General features: G+C 51.4%; 1 protein-coding gene across 3 annotated transcripts in view; it reads left to right on the top strand.

The window, feature by feature from the left end:
- Csk (C-terminal Src kinase) overlaps window positions 1–14,786 on the top strand; it is a 25,912-nt gene extending 11,126 nt beyond the window's left edge. For all 3 annotated transcript variants that reach the window (XM_087561999.1, NM_001030039.2, NM_001433763.1), the window contains 12 exon segments: window positions 10,148–10,224; window positions 10,551–10,664; window positions 10,777–10,889; window positions 11,179–11,398; window positions 12,188–12,281; window positions 12,475–12,540; window positions 12,621–12,720; window positions 12,812–12,902; window positions 13,151–13,224; window positions 13,325–13,520; window positions 13,598–13,684; window positions 13,924–14,786. In XM_087561999.1, coding sequence (XP_087418125.1) covers window positions 10,210–10,224; window positions 10,551–10,664; window positions 10,777–10,889; window positions 11,179–11,398; window positions 12,188–12,281; window positions 12,475–12,540; window positions 12,621–12,720; window positions 12,812–12,902; window positions 13,151–13,224; window positions 13,325–13,520; window positions 13,598–13,684; window positions 13,924–14,106 — 1,353 coding nt within the window. In that variant the 5' untranslated portion in view covers window positions 10,148–10,209 and the 3' untranslated portion in view covers window positions 14,107–14,786.

Genomic DNA, 14,786 nt, shown 5'->3' with positions numbered 1-14,786 from the left:
CATTACTACTACCCTCCTGTCCCCCTAGCTTCAGTGGGATGAGGTCACAGGGTTGGGTCTTATCCAAGATGCTGGCCTTTGGGTGTTTCTCAGTTTCCCCCGCCCTTGGATAGGGACAGGATGGGTGGAGGAGCAGGCTGCTCCCTAAACCCAGCAGGGAGCACTGCCTCCCTCCTCCTTTCTGGGTCCCTTCATCCAAGGGCTTGAAATAGAATCCGCTAAGTAATGATTAAAGTCAAATTCAGGCCTAAAAATAAAGAGCCGGAGAAGGAAGAGTGTGTGCTCCCTGCATGGCTGAGAGAAGAAGTGAACAGGGAAAGACTGGGCTTGGGTGGCTGAGTCCTAATCTCCATCGTCAGGAGTGCTCCGAGAACTGGGGGATGCTCTCTTATTGGGCATATTGCATCCAGCTACACCCATTGGTTGCAGAGTGCACGAATGGGGTGCAGGATGAGGAGAGAATCCCATTTTTCCCACGAGGAAACTGAGGCTCATTGAGTGAATTTGAATTGACTTGCCCTCGACTAGCCGGGAGCTCCCCAGTGGAGGCCCCAGGGCTGGAGGCCCCACACAGCTCCGCCTACCCTGTTTTGCCTGCTCTCTCTTCCTGGTTCTGTGAGAAGGACAGCTTCTTCCAGCACACTAGTGCACACCCTCCGACCGACCGCAGCTTCCCTCCGCCTTTCTTCCGCGGTCTGCAGACTAGCAGAAGAGAGCTGCTGCTGGGCGCTCCCCGGCTGCCCTGGGTTCTGCACGGTTGGAAGGCTTGTGGGCGGACGAAACCTGGGTGTCATCCGACCCGTACATCCTGGCTGCTGCTCTTCAGCCCAGCCCAGCCCAGCCTGGCACCTGGTCCTCACCCAGCCTCAGGGCATTGCAGCCTGTAATGTGCACACTACAGGAAAAAGGACAGGAGGGTGGACGAGCTCCATTACTGGCCACAGAGGAGGCTGGACTCAGGGAAGCCTGGCAGCATAAGCCTATGGTTCCCCCTCCTGCAAAACTGCTAGAATCTGCATGGGCTAGGACAGCCTGGAGGACTTCTTGGAGGGAGAGTAGGGTTTGTGAAAAGTATCCAAAGAGCCAGAGAGCCTCAGGTTTTTGTTCAGTGATTGTGTCTTCTTGGAGGCTGCTGCCTTCTCTGAGCTCTTCTATGAGACTCTGAACGATATTCTGATCTGTCTGTGCACAGGCCAGATACGCAGACGGTCAGGAGAGAGAGCACAGGTGTACCTCAGCTTGCTAGAACGAGAGGGACTTGTGAGTAGTCAGTTGCCCCTAGCATCCCTGTTCTATTATTTCAGGATATCATGTAATCCTGCCAAGGAAAACTTGGGGAAGTCTGCTTACCCAGGTCCCTGCATAAGTAAGCTTAAGCCCCTGTTCAAGCACTTGGAAGCCAATGGGTACCCGAGGTGATGGCCAGGACTTGTGGTGGGAGGGGAGGCTTAAGCAGCTGATACAGAGCCTTGAACTATGTTAGAGCAGCAGGCTGTTGGCTATCTGCTTTCCTCTTCTGTTGATCTTGCTAGTGTTGGGGTACCCCCTTCTCCTAGGTCTTGGTCCCCAGCGCAGTGTCCGTAGCTTAGCATTCTGAACTGTGTACTCTGCTATACCTGTTGTGTTGGTTCCTTGACTGCTTTTGTTTTTCTGAGGCAGGGTCTCACTTTGTAGACCATTCTTGTTTCAGATCACAAAGATTCACCAGCCTCTGTCTCAAGTGCTGAAGACCAGAAATCTGCCACCCAGAGTTCTAGACCATTCTCTTATTCTCTGGGCCTCAGTTTCCCCTCTTGTAACATGGCTAGGAGACTTTGAGGGTGCGGGTTGTGAAACAGAGACACTGCATGACTTTAAAGGGTTGTTAGAGGTTAGAGAGGAAGCTGTATGTAAATACAGGCAAAAGAAAATGCAAAGACCTGGCCCTTAAACTAAGGGGTGGGGGGCAGGGGCCTGGGGTAGGACCCTGGGGAGACCTGGAGGCCCAGAGGCCCAGTGCATGTAAGTAATTAGGCTCCTGAGTGGTAATTAGAAACCTTTCTGGGCCAGGAGTGGCAGCCTCAAGCCACAGTGTACCCTGGGGAGGAGGCTCCCCGTTAGCCTCCTCTTAACTCACCCCTACTGCTCCTAAACTTTCAGACAGGATTTCCGGTCTCGCTGAGCCCCAGTGAGTTGCCATAATTTGGTTCTCTTAACATTTTTCAGTCATTAAACTCAGTCCTCCTCTTAAGTCAGGGGTGCTGATGGCTGAGGGAGCCTGCGGATGGGAACAGGGCAGCATGCCCCAGAAGCCAAGCCAGCCATCTTTCTATCCCCTCTTGCCCAGAGCTCTGAGTGTTCCACAGTTCTGTGCTTTCAGACCTTCTGTGGTGTTTGTACATTCGGGGTGCTGAGGGCCTGTGTGAACTGCTGGGTTAGTGAGAACACCCCCCCCCCCCCAGCCCTTCTGTTCAGTGTGTGGTGGCTGGGTGACAGTGCCATCAGCCTGAGAGCCCTTCTGCAGGACCAGGGGTGGGGCTGACTGTAGCCACCAAACCAGCTCTGCTGCTGGCTGGCTGCCCTCCTCAGGTGCTCTGCCCTGTGAGGGGGGTGTGCCCAAGACTGCAGCTTCACCTTTGCCCCTGTCTGCCCTTGTAGGACATGTAGGAAACTTTCTTTGGCTGCCTTGATCGAATCCTTCAGTAATTCTATATAAGTCTTAACCCTGGCCTGTTCTAGGTGCCCCTTTTCCTGTCTTTCTAGCTTCCCTCGCCTCTTTCCTGCAAGCTGATGGGTAACTCTGCCTCTACTCTGTTGTTAAGGCACTGGCGGGGAGCACAAGGCAGTGGAGGGAGCATGCTATACACATGCTTGACCACTGAGTTACACTCAAAGCCTCAGGTTTTTGAGGCACTGGTACACCTAGCTGATGGACCATTCTGCACTGAGGAAGACAGGAGCTTGGAGTGTATTTTGTCAGAATCCTCAGTACCTCAACAGGCTGGTCACAGAGGAGAGGCTGAATCAGGTTCTTAGATCTCTATGACAAGAGTCTCATGGGCCTTCCTCCTCCTGCCCAACTTGACCACTGACGTACAGAAACACCAGCAGAGTGAGAGCAGAAGACCTTCCTGTTGCTACAAGTGGTTTTGCCCCCCTCTCTCCCTCCCCCCCCTCTCTCTCACCGCCCCCCCCTTTGTGTGTGTGTGTGTGTGTGTGTGTGTGTCTTTGTGTCTCTGTGTGTGTCCCTGCAGACAGTGCAGCTGGGTCCTATAGCAGGACCAGAGTCTCTGTGGGCCATAGAGCCAGTCCCCCCAGGTCTCTGGTACACTTCCCTTTTCAGTGGGTATTTTTAGCTGCGTGTAAACAGTTTCTGAAAGCTCCCACGCCCCATTAAGCAGTGGAGTTTTGGCGAGGGGGCAGGGCTAGAGTCTTTTGACTTACTCTAGCCTCTGCACGTGCTTGGTTCTGGGGTCTGCAGCTGCCTCCGGGGCAACAAGAGGGCAGCCTGGGAGTGTCTGGGCCCCTATCCCCCCACACTTAGGTCCCCTCCTGGACAGCTTAGGCTCCCAAGAAAGGCCCGCCTGAGGCTGCAGCCACTGACCTCAGCACTTGGGCACAATGCCCAGCCTGTTCCCGGGACCCCAGCACAAGGGCTGCTGGGAGCAGAGTTTAGGGCAGGAAGTCAGACAGAAATGTTGGTCCTGCCACAATCCCAAGCCCCTGTTCTCCAGCCCTGTGGGGGTAGATAGCAGCTGCTGACCCTCTGGGGTTAAATATAGTCATATTGGTTACAGGACCTAGTGTGCTGTAAGCAGACAGGCTTTTCCTTTCCTTTCTCATTCATTCATTCATTCATTCATTCATTCATTCATTCATTCCTCCCTCATTGCTGAGTAGCAGCTCTCAGCCCAGCCCATACTGGCAGACATGAGTCAGATTAGCTCCCCTCTTCCACCTACACAGAGCTTCGTTTCTACCTCAACCATAGGCCACTAGCAAGGTCCTCTGATAGAGCACTGTGATATGAGAGACCATGGAGCCAGGGCCAGCCAGCTGGAGAACCAAGGAAAGATTCCTGGTGGAAGTGGCTTTCAAAAGTGGTGTATTTTCAAGCTTATTTTTAAGGGGAAGGTAATACAGATGTTTGTAACTTTAAAATAAAACCAAGACTGAGGATATAGCTCAGTTGGCAGTGTTGGGGCTGCCTGAAGTCCTGGGTTCAGTCCCCAGCACTAAATAAACTGGGTGTGGTGGCAGACAGCGGATTCAGTAATTTAAAGCCATCCTTGGCTACATAGAGAGTTAGAGGTTAGCCTGGACTACACGAGTCTCAATATATATATAGCAAAACAGGAAATGTAGAATAAGCTGCAGAGATGACTCAGTGGTTAAGAGCACTGGCTGCTCTTCCAGAAGTCCTGAGTTCAAATCCCAGCAACCACATGGTGGCTCACAACCATCTGTAATGAGATCCGATGCCCTCTTCTGGTGTGTGTGAAGAGAGCAACAGTGTACTCGCATGCATAAAATAAATAATTTTTTTTAAAAAAAAGGAAATATGGAATAAAAAGGTTTTCCTTTAATTTGATCCCATCCCAGAGGCAACTTCTTTTATTTATTTGTTTTTAAGGGGTGTTTATTTTATTTTGTGTGTATGAGTGTTCTGCTTGCATATGGATATGCATCATGTGTGTGCCTAGTGGGAATGGAGTTCAGTACAGGGGGTTGGAGTCCCTGGAAGTGAAGTTACAGACATTTAGGAGCTGTCATATGTGTGCTAAGAGTGGAACCCAGGGTCTCTGCAAGAGTAACAGTTGGTCTTAACTTCTGAGCCATCTCTCCAGCCTTCTCTGTGTCTCAAAGACTACCTAGGTGTCTGTAAGCTCAGGAATGTGTATGTGTTTCTACAAAACACAACTTGTGAGCTAGGGAAGCTCCACTTGTGAACAGTGGAGGGAGAGAACCAACTTCCACAAGTTACCCTCTGACTTTCACATGTACTATGGGGCATGCATCCACATGCATATAAAATAAATAAAATGTAATAAAAGATTTTAAACCACACAATTTATACCTGGGTATGGTGGTGCTTACCTGTAACCTTGTCCTGGAGACTGAGGATCTCAGAATTTGAAATCAGTCTGGACTATATAACAAGAACCTGTATCAAAAATCCCAAAACAGCTGGGAATGGTGGCACATGTCTTTAATCCCAGCACTCAGGAGGCAGAGGCAGGAGGATTTCAGTAAGTTGGAGACCACCCTGATCTACATAATGAGTTCTAGGATAACCAGGACTATGTAGAGATATTCTCTCTCAAACAAAAGAAAAAAAATCAAAAACAAAAACCCAACAATAGCAGCCACAAAATAAAACAAAAACCCCACCCACAATTTATAGTACACTATAGATCACCTGTATCTGCATTAGCCTTTTTTTGGTTTTGAGTGTTTCAAAAATCACCAAAAAGTGGAAATAATAATAATAATAATTAGTAGTAGTAGTAGTAGTAGAAGAAGAAGCAGTTAGACACTTGTAGATCCTTTGTCTATATTTATGTGTTTTTAACATTTTGCCACATTTACATTACCTCTTACTTTTTTGTTATGATTTGTGTGCAGGGGTGCCTGTGTACATCACACTTGTGTGCATCATTTCAGGTTGTCAGGCTTGGCCACAAGTGCCACTGTGTTACCCGGGGATCAGAGCCCAGGGCCTCATGTGCTTCACAGTTTGCTTCACTGACCTGTTGTCCCCACATGGATGGATGCTGGATTGCTCGTCACAGGCATCAGATCCTTTACTCTGCAGAGTTTGGTCTTTCAGTTTGGGGTGTGTGTGTGTGTGTGTGTGTGTGTGTGTGTGTGTGTGTGTGTGTGTGTACATGTCCACTCATGTGTGAATATGCCTGTGTGCACATGCATGTAAAAGCCAGAGGGAACCTCAGGTGTCATTCCTCAGGAACTGTTCACCTTGTTCTAGGGATGGGGTCTCTCCCTGCAACCTGGGACTCGATAGGTAGGTTAGGCAGTTCTAGAATCCCTGCTCCTGCCTTCCCGCACTGAGTTCGGGAACATGCCTTCAACACTCAGATTCACTTGGGTCTTCACAGCAAACATTTTACCCACTGATCTAGCTCTTCAGGTCTTTGGTTGGTTGGTTGGTTTCATTTTGGTTTTTTGAAACAGGGTTCTCATAGCCCTGGCTGTCCCGGAACTCTCTCTGTAAACCATGTTGGCCTTGAACTCAGAGATCCACCAGTCTCTGCCTTCCAGGTCCTGGGCTTAAAGGTTGTTTTGTTTTGTTTTGTTTTTTTAAGATAAGGTGAAAGATAAGGTATCACTGTGTAGCCCAGTATGGCTCTCTCCCCATCTCTTGGCCACCACAGAGAGGGATATCCTATTATATGTTGTTTTTTGCTTGTGTACAACAGTAACAGGCTGTGCCCTAGGCTGCATAAAAGTCCCTTTGATGAAGGGAGAGGGCAAGTAAGTAGGGAGAGTGAAGGTATCTTAAGAATAGGTGTGAGGAGGCTGGGGATTTAGCTCAGTGGTAGAGCGCTTACCTAGGAAGCGCAAGTCCCTGGGTTCGGTCCCCAGCTCCAAAAAAAAAAAAAAAAAAAAAAAAAAAAAAAGAATAGGTGTGAGGCAAGCCATGTCTGTGTCAACTAAAGTAGGCACTCCGATGTCCCTCACAGGGCAGAGGTTTACAGTACAGATGCCTGCTCCTCAGTCCCCTGCTATAAAGCTTCCATCCCTGAGACACCAGCAGTTCAGGTTGTTCCTAATAATCCATCATTAATTGGGTCCAAAAACATTCTTATTACCACTAATATGGTATCACAAAATATGGCCAGTGAGTCAGCAAATGCACTGAAAAGAAAGCGTGAAGATGATGATGATGACGACGATGATGACTATGATAATTTGTAATCTAGCCTTGACGCATGTAACTGTATTCCTGGTCTTGGATCCATTGTACTGAAATTGAAAAAGCATGTTAGCTGTTTTAAAGCTGTACTTTAGAAAGTGGTATTTAAAAAGTACACTTACTATACTTTTGGATTGAAATGTTTTACTAGAACTAGTAATGGTTTTTCATCCAGCTTTATGCATAAAAAAATAAAATTGTCATTTATCAGTTTGAAAAAAAAAAAAAAAAAGAATAGGTGTGAGGAAGGGAAACAGGCACAGTGCTTGAAGCCAGCAAATGTGGGGAGCTCTCGGACTGCCCAGAGGTCATAGGGCCAGGATGCAGTGTTACTCCCAGAACAGTGGCCCTGCACTGGCTTCCTAGAGCGCCTTGGTCATGCAAGTGGCCCCACAAAGGACCTTCCTCTGTGCCTGCTCCCTGGCTGGTTGGGAAGTGGCTTTCAATAAGTAGGCTCTGTAAGCTGGCTGCTATCAGCCTCAGACTGTGCTGGAGAAACCATAAGACAAGGCAGCTTGCTCAGCCATCCTAGCCTGGCGACCTCACCATGATTGACAGGTTGGGGGATGTCTGGTAAAGCACGCAGTGATCCAGGTGTCACAGCAGCCCTGGGAGCTGCTGGCTTCTTTCCTAGCTGTTGTGTACATGAGGAAACAGAGTCTCAGAAGGTGCTGAGTCTCAGGAAGGTCGATCCTCCTAGATCTGGTGGCCGAGCAGCCGTCTGCTCTAGGCAGCATCCCCTGACCACTGCTGCCTTGTTCCATCCTCTCCCCACGTCCTTACCCTCATGGCTGCTCTCTGTCCTGTATGGCCCTGATAGACAGCAGTCCCTGAGGGTATGTGAGGGATGGAAGGGAGAGGCCACCAGGTGGGCAGGGAGTCCTAGCCAAGGAGCTCAGGAGTCTGACTGAAGCAGGATCGGACATCTCACCGGAGCTGCTGTGACCTCAGGCAAGGTCTCACGGTACTCTAGGCTTTACTTGGGGGCCTCATCTATAAAATGGGGTTGGTAATAATAGCCCCTCTGTTTCTCAGAGTCATTAGGATTGGACGAGCCGTGAAGTGCCAAGGATAAGGCCTGACACTGAGTAAGTGTCAGAAACAGGGCCTGTGATTATCTTTATTATTATCATCAAGGCAGCAGGGAGGTGGCACGGCAGCTGCAGGCCAGGAAGGAGTGTTTGCAAACTGACAGCTGGAAGGGTGACTAACTGTGCCCAGCCTCCGCTCCCTCCTGTGGTGGCAGCAGTGAGTTCTGAATGTGGAAAGGGAGGAGGAGTTGTGGAGAGCTGGTGAGCTAATAGGATCTCCACAGAAGGACCCTAAGGTTGGGACTCAGCTAACTGCAGTGGGACCCTAGTTCAGGCTTTGTGACCTCAGGCATCCTCTTGGACCTTGGTTGTCACTTGTATGAAACAGGGTAGGGAGGCTCACAGCTCTTCCACAGTATCCATGGGGCCCAGGAGGTGGTTTTCATGCTCATGCTGGCTCCGACAGGGAAATACTGGGTGTGAGGGGGTGGGTCCTATTATGCTCTCTCTGGGCTTCTGTCTAGACAGCAGGCTTGATAACCTTGCTTGCTCTGGGTACAAGAAAGACTGTTCTGAAGGGGACAGGAAGCACGCCGGGCACTTCCAACTCTGGAGTCTCATTCCGTTCCCTCCACAGTCTTCTTGAGGGGGTTCACTGTGCTCCGTTTCAGGGGGAGGGGATATGTGGCCCAAAGGGTTTGTTCATTCTCTCTTGAGTTGGCATGTTGATAAAGCAAGGTTCAGGGCTCAGGTCTGATTAGAACCAGGAGTCCTGCTCAGGAGTTACTTTCCCCTGCTCTCTCTACCCTTGCTTCTGGAGGACTCTGGGAGTGTGTGCTCCCTGAAGAAGTTCCCCAAGCGTATCCCCCTCAGAGTCCAACCATAGCGCTTCACAGGGAAGCTCCTTGCTACCCTACAGTGTTCATGCCAGGGCCACTGGAGCCCTTCTCATACGGCAGACAGACAAGGGTGCTTGGGATAGGCTCAGCAAGTCGAGGGTCACAGAGGCCCAGATTGATTCAGCCTTGCTTCATCAGCTTCTACCCAGGCCAGTTCTTCCTTCCTTCCTTCCTTCCTTCCTTCCTTCCTCCCTCCCTCCCTCCCTCCCTCCCTCCCTCCCTCCCTTCCTTCCTTCATTCATTCATTCATTTTTATGTGTGTTGGTGTTTTGTGTGCATGTATCTAATAGAAGCTAATATCCTAATATCTAATAGAAGCTAATATCCTAATATCTAATAGAAGCTAATATCCTAATATCCTAAGCTTCTCTATGTCATTTTTTCTGGCCATTTTCTTTTAAAACAAGTTTTTAACCATATAGCTTAGGCTGGCCTCCAACTAGCCATCCCTCTGCCTCACCCTCTTCCCTCTGCTTTTCTAACAAATATTTATTTGCTTGATTGCTCATGGATTTAAAACGTACAGATCCATACCTTGTACTAGAGTTTGAACCTAGAGCCTTGTTGAGCATTCCAGGGAACCACCATTCACTAAGGTCAATCCCTGGCTCCCATCCTCTACCTTTTGAAGTCTTAAGGGCTCAGCTTCCGTGCTTCCTGCATATGTGTGTGCGTGCAGGTGTGCATGCACTTGCTCATATATAACAGCACTCACGCTGAAAGTCCTCTTCCATTCGTAGTATACATAGCTATAAAGTAAAGGCTAGACCTCACCTGTCCCATCTCAGGTGGGCCTGCCATCTAACCGTGTGATCACAGAAGGGCCCTGCCTGCCTTGTGTGACTTCTCCCTACCTTGTCTACTTTATTTTCAGCACTTGGGCAGTTCCTGATCTGCCAGTTACTATAAAGCACACCACGGAGAGCACCTGCCCCTCCTGGTAGACACGGGCTCTTTTCTGTTGGGTGTGTGCTGAGAAGGAAACACAGACATTTGTCTGTATAGAGGCCTCAGGACAAGCTTTCCTGGACCACATAGCACCTGCCCGGTTTCAGAGTTTCCCTGGACTTCCTCCCCTCTAGTCTTCCCGGCCTCGTTGGCCTTCTTGGTCATTCTGTGGGGCCTGTAAGGACTGGTAGGCACCCCTCTGGGACTCTTAGGTCTGTGTGTGTCTACCTGAGGCTGGTTAGAACAGCCCAGGACCCACATGTCACGGACCACGGCTTGCACTCCTTTAAGGAAGAAGTGATGATCACAGTCAGGGTGGGGGTCATCTCATCTTCAACTTGATTCTTTTCCCGCAGCTCTAATGGTACCAAGTAACAGACCGGCCTTCCTGTAGCACGGGGACGCCAGATCTCAGAAGATGTCGGCTATACAGGTATCGTGAGGCTGTGGTCCCATGTCTTGCCCTCCCCAGGCCAGACAAAGAATAGGTACTAAGAGCAGCTTGTTCCAACCATGCCCAACCCTCCATCCCAGTCAGGACTTTGTGTGAAGTAACACTAATTCCAGTGTGCTCTGTCGGGCACAGGGCCCCAGAGAGGGCTACAGAGGAATTTGAGCTAGAAGGGCTGAGAACTCTCTGGAGAAGTTATCTCCCCAGGTTCATGGAGGTTAGCTAAGATGCTTTGGTCTCAGGGGCATTCGGGCAGGTTGGTAGAGAAGCTCCCCAGGCTGCACCGACACCTGTCCCTTATCCTCTAGGCCTCCTGGCCATCCGGTACAGAATGTATTGCCAAGTACAACTTCCATGGCACTGCCGAGCAAGACCTTCCCTTCTGCAAAGGAGATGTGCTCACCATTGTGGCTGTCACCAAGGTACTTGGGACCTACGATGCCTGTCCCATCACCTCCAGGGGTTTCTTCTGGGTTTGGTTGCTTGGCCGAGGGAGGCAGGCCTCAGAGTGTGTCTGTGTTGTTCTCTCTCCAGGACCCCAACTGGTACAAAGCCAAAAACAAAGTGGGCCGTGAGGGCATCATCCCAGCCAACTATGTCCAGAAGCGTGAGGGTGTGAAGGCAGGCACCAAGCTCAGCCTTATGCCGTGAGTACCAAGAGGACGGAGGGCTGCAGTCTCCTGGTTTGGGGGAAAGAGGAAATGGCAGTGGTCCTCCTGGAAAGGCATCAGAGCAAAACAGCCCTGAGTTAGGGCTGTGAGGTGAGGGCGTTCTAGGGATGGGGCCAGAGGCTGGAGCTAATGGATGCAGAAGGAAAAAAGGGGTACAGGAAGAAGATGACGCCCTTAGATTGGGAGTTCTGGGAAGGTGTGTGCAGGAGGCTGGCGGAAGCTTCCGGGTCAGCACCCTGGTGACGCCCAGCCTTGCCACCCGTAGCTGGTTCCACGGCAAGATCACACGGGAGCAGGCGGAGCGGCTTCTCTACCCACCAGAGACAGGCCTGTTCCTGGTGCGGGAAAGCACCAACTACCCTGGGGACTACACACTGTGTGTGAGCTGTGAAGGCAAGGTGGAGCACTACCGCATCATGTATCACGCGAGCAAGCTGAGCATTGATGAGGAGGTGTACTTCGAGAACCTCATGCAGCTGGTGGAGGTGAGTGGGGAACATGCCTGCCCGGGGTGAGCCCCCTTCTCGTACACTCGCGCCTGAGTCTACCTGAGGACACTTAGGACAAACCCAGACCCAGCTCACCTGGCAGGGTGACCTGGACATGTTGATGGCTTCTTTGAGTCTGAGGTTCCTCACATGTGTGGAGCACCACCTGTGTGAGAGAGCTCAGTTCTGTCCCCAAAGGCCCACAAATAGGGTGGTATCCCCATTTTATAGATAAGGACACAAAGGTTCAGATCAGTGAAGGTCCCCTCATCTGTGCAGGGGAAGCACTCGTGTGATCCGGAACTCACTTCTTCCAGCACTCAGAGCCTCTGGGTTGCACACTGCCGTCAGGATCCTTGAGACTCACAGGTCCTTGATGCTTCCAACAGCAGCTCCACCCAGCTCTGGCCAGGCCATATCTGGCATCAGATACCTATAGGTTCCCTCCAAGCTCGTTCTCATCTCTGGCTTACATTGGCCCTGAGTACACCTGGTAGAGGCTGGTATAGGGAGCAGGCAGGTTTTGCTATCTACCTTGAGATATTGGTGAGGCCCAAAGCAGTAGTGGCAGTTGGGAGTCCAGGAGCTGAGTGTGGATAGGGCGATGTGGGAAATGGACAGGCATTATACCCTTCTCGAAATGAGGAACCCTCTCCGCACAAAGCAGCTCAAGGTTGTGTGGAATGGCCTCTGCTGCCCTCTGGTGGTCAGACCTGAACAGTGCGTGGGTCAATGAGAAATGGGGCCCAGTAGGTCTGGTTCTGAGGGCCTGCCCCACCTCTGCAGCACTACACCACAGATGCCGACGGACTCTGCACTCGCCTCATCAAACCAAAGGTCATGGAGGGCACAGTGGCGGCCCAAGATGAATTCTACCGCAGTGAGTGCACAATGTCTCCGATCTCCCACTTGCCCACTTCCCCTCACCCGGGCCCTCTGCCCTTACCCTAGAGGCTTGGAAACCCCAGACACCCACATCTAAAACAGTTTAGCCTGTGCCTATCATCTCAAGTGCTTCAGATTAGCTGTTCACTTCCCTGACACACCGCCTCCCTCCTGGTCCCTGTCCCCAGGTGGCTGGGCCCTGAACATGAAGGAACTGAAGCTGCTACAGACAATAGGAAAGGGGGAGTTTGGAGGTGAGTTGAGGGAGTGGGGGTGGGGGGATGAGGTGGGGGAGCCCCAAGAGTCCAGGAAACAACCCCTGCTTCTCCCACAGATGTGATGCTGGGGGATTACCGAGGCAACAAAGTTGCAGTCAAGTGCATTAAGAATGATGCTACAGCCCAGGCCTTCCTGGCTGAAGCCTCTGTCATGACGTGAGTTGGGCTGGACATAAGAGCAGGCCGCCTGGGTGGAGTGTGGGGGGGATGGGCAAGCTGAACTCTTGACCACCCTGTCCTGCCACAGGCAGCTTCGGCACAGCAACCTAGTCCAGCTACTGGGTGTGATTGTGGAGGAGAAGGGTGGGCTCTACATCGTCACAGAGTACATGGCCAAGGTAGGTGCTCCTCAGCCTCAACCTGCCTGTCCCACAGCCCCTCCACTCTGCCCCTGCTGAGCTTTGAAGTTGTCGGGCCTGGCCAGTCGTTTATTGGCCAACTTTAAATAAGACCTTTTCAAACCTCAGTTTTCTCACCCATAAGCCTCCCAGTGATTGTGGGTTGAATAATATGAACATCACAAGTGTCACAAGTTCTGGTCCCTCCCTGCTCACCTCCCTCCCATCCCTTTTTATCCTACCCCCAGGGGAGTTTGGTGGACTATCTTCGATCACGTGGTCGTTCGGTGCTAGGCGGAGACTGTCTCCTCAAATTCTCACTGTGAGTGGTGCAACCTGGGTGGGGGGATAAGAACTTGAAGGAGACCCTGCCCTGCTATGGGAGCCCCAGTCTGAGAGATATGTGGCTATCCTGCCCTCAGAGACGTCTGTGAAGCCATGGAGTACCTGGAGGGTAACAATTTTGTGCACCGGGACTTGGCTGCCCGGAATGTGCTGGTGTCTGAGGACAACGTGGCCAAAGTCAGTGACTTTGGCCTCACTAAGGAAGCTTCCAGCACTCAGGACACAGGCAAACTGCCAGTCAAGTGGACAGCTCCTGAAGCCTTGAGAGAGAAGGTGAGCAAGGGTCCTGGAGTCACCCCCTCTTCTGAGCTGCCTGGGGTCCAATGCTGATTCTCTTATCCACGTGGCAGAAATTTTCCACCAAGTCTGATGTGTGGAGTTTCGGAATCCTTCTCTGGGAAATCTATTCCTTCGGGCGAGTGCCTTACCCAAGAATTGTGAGTATGGGTCTGGTAGCCAGTGTGTGGCTGAAGCCCAGGGTGGGGTGGCAAGAGTAGCATCCATGGGACCTGCCTCCCTGGCTGGAGCTTAGTACCTCTGGTCTGTCCTGAGTACCTTCCAGGCCATTCCCTGATCTGGGCCTGAGGCAGGGCTGAAGGCCCTTCTTAGAGAGGGATTTCTGGGTAGGGCTCCCTTCTGCTGTAAGACTCTGAATTCATACACCACCTGCACACAGCCCCTGAAGGACGTCGTCCCTCGGGTGGAAAAGGGCTATAAGATGGACGCTCCGGATGGCTGCCCACCCGCAGTCTATGATGTTATGAAGAACTGCTGGCACCTGGATGCTGCCACGCGGCCCACCTTTCTGCAGCTTCGAGAGCAGCTCGAGCACATCAGAACCCATGAGCTGCACCTGTGACCTCTGCCTCCACCTAGGCCATGGCCTTGCAGGGATGGGGCCTAGAAGATACAGATTTGGTGCCCTGCTGCTTGCTGGGCCTGAACTTGAACTGAGCCCCAGCGGGCTGGTAGGCTTCTTGCCTCTGACCTGCCTGTCCCTTCTGGCCCCCCAGAGACCCCACCTAGGCCTGGCATCTTCTCTCATGGACCCACCTATAGGGCTTAGGGCGCCCACTGAAGGGGCTGAGAAGAGAGGAGGCCGAGGAGCGGGAGGCAGTGCTCCTGTGGTCGGCCTTCTCTCGGCCCCATCATTCGCCTTCTTAGAGTTTTATTCCTTTCCTTTTTTGAGATTTTTTTCCGTGTGTTTATTTTTTATTATTTTTCAACATAAGGAGAAAGAAAGTACCCAGCAAATGGGCATTTTACAAGAAGTACGAATCTTATTTTTCCTGTCCTGCCCCTGGGGGTGGGGAGGAATCAGCCTCTCTCTAGGGACCCATCACCCCAGCCTGTCCCCCATCCTGTGTTCCATGTCCAGTGTTGCCTCGGTCGCCTATGTTTGCGCTTGACCATGTGCGCTGTTTGCATGTGCCCAAGGCAGGCATCTGTCAGGGGCTTGGATTTCATGTGCTGTGGCCGCTCACCCACACTGCCTTGTGAGATGGAATCGTAATAAACCACTCCATGAGGACACCGCCA

Source organism: Rattus norvegicus, chromosome 8 (assembly GCF_021556685.1).
Source record: "Rattus norvegicus strain SHRSP/BbbUtx chromosome 8, alternate assembly SHRSP_T2T, whole genome shotgun sequence".
NCBI lineage: Eukaryota > Metazoa > Chordata > Mammalia > Rodentia > Muridae > Rattus > Rattus norvegicus.
The sequence above is the reverse complement of the archived record's forward strand: the minus strand, read 5'-3'. Positions and strand labels throughout refer to the sequence as shown.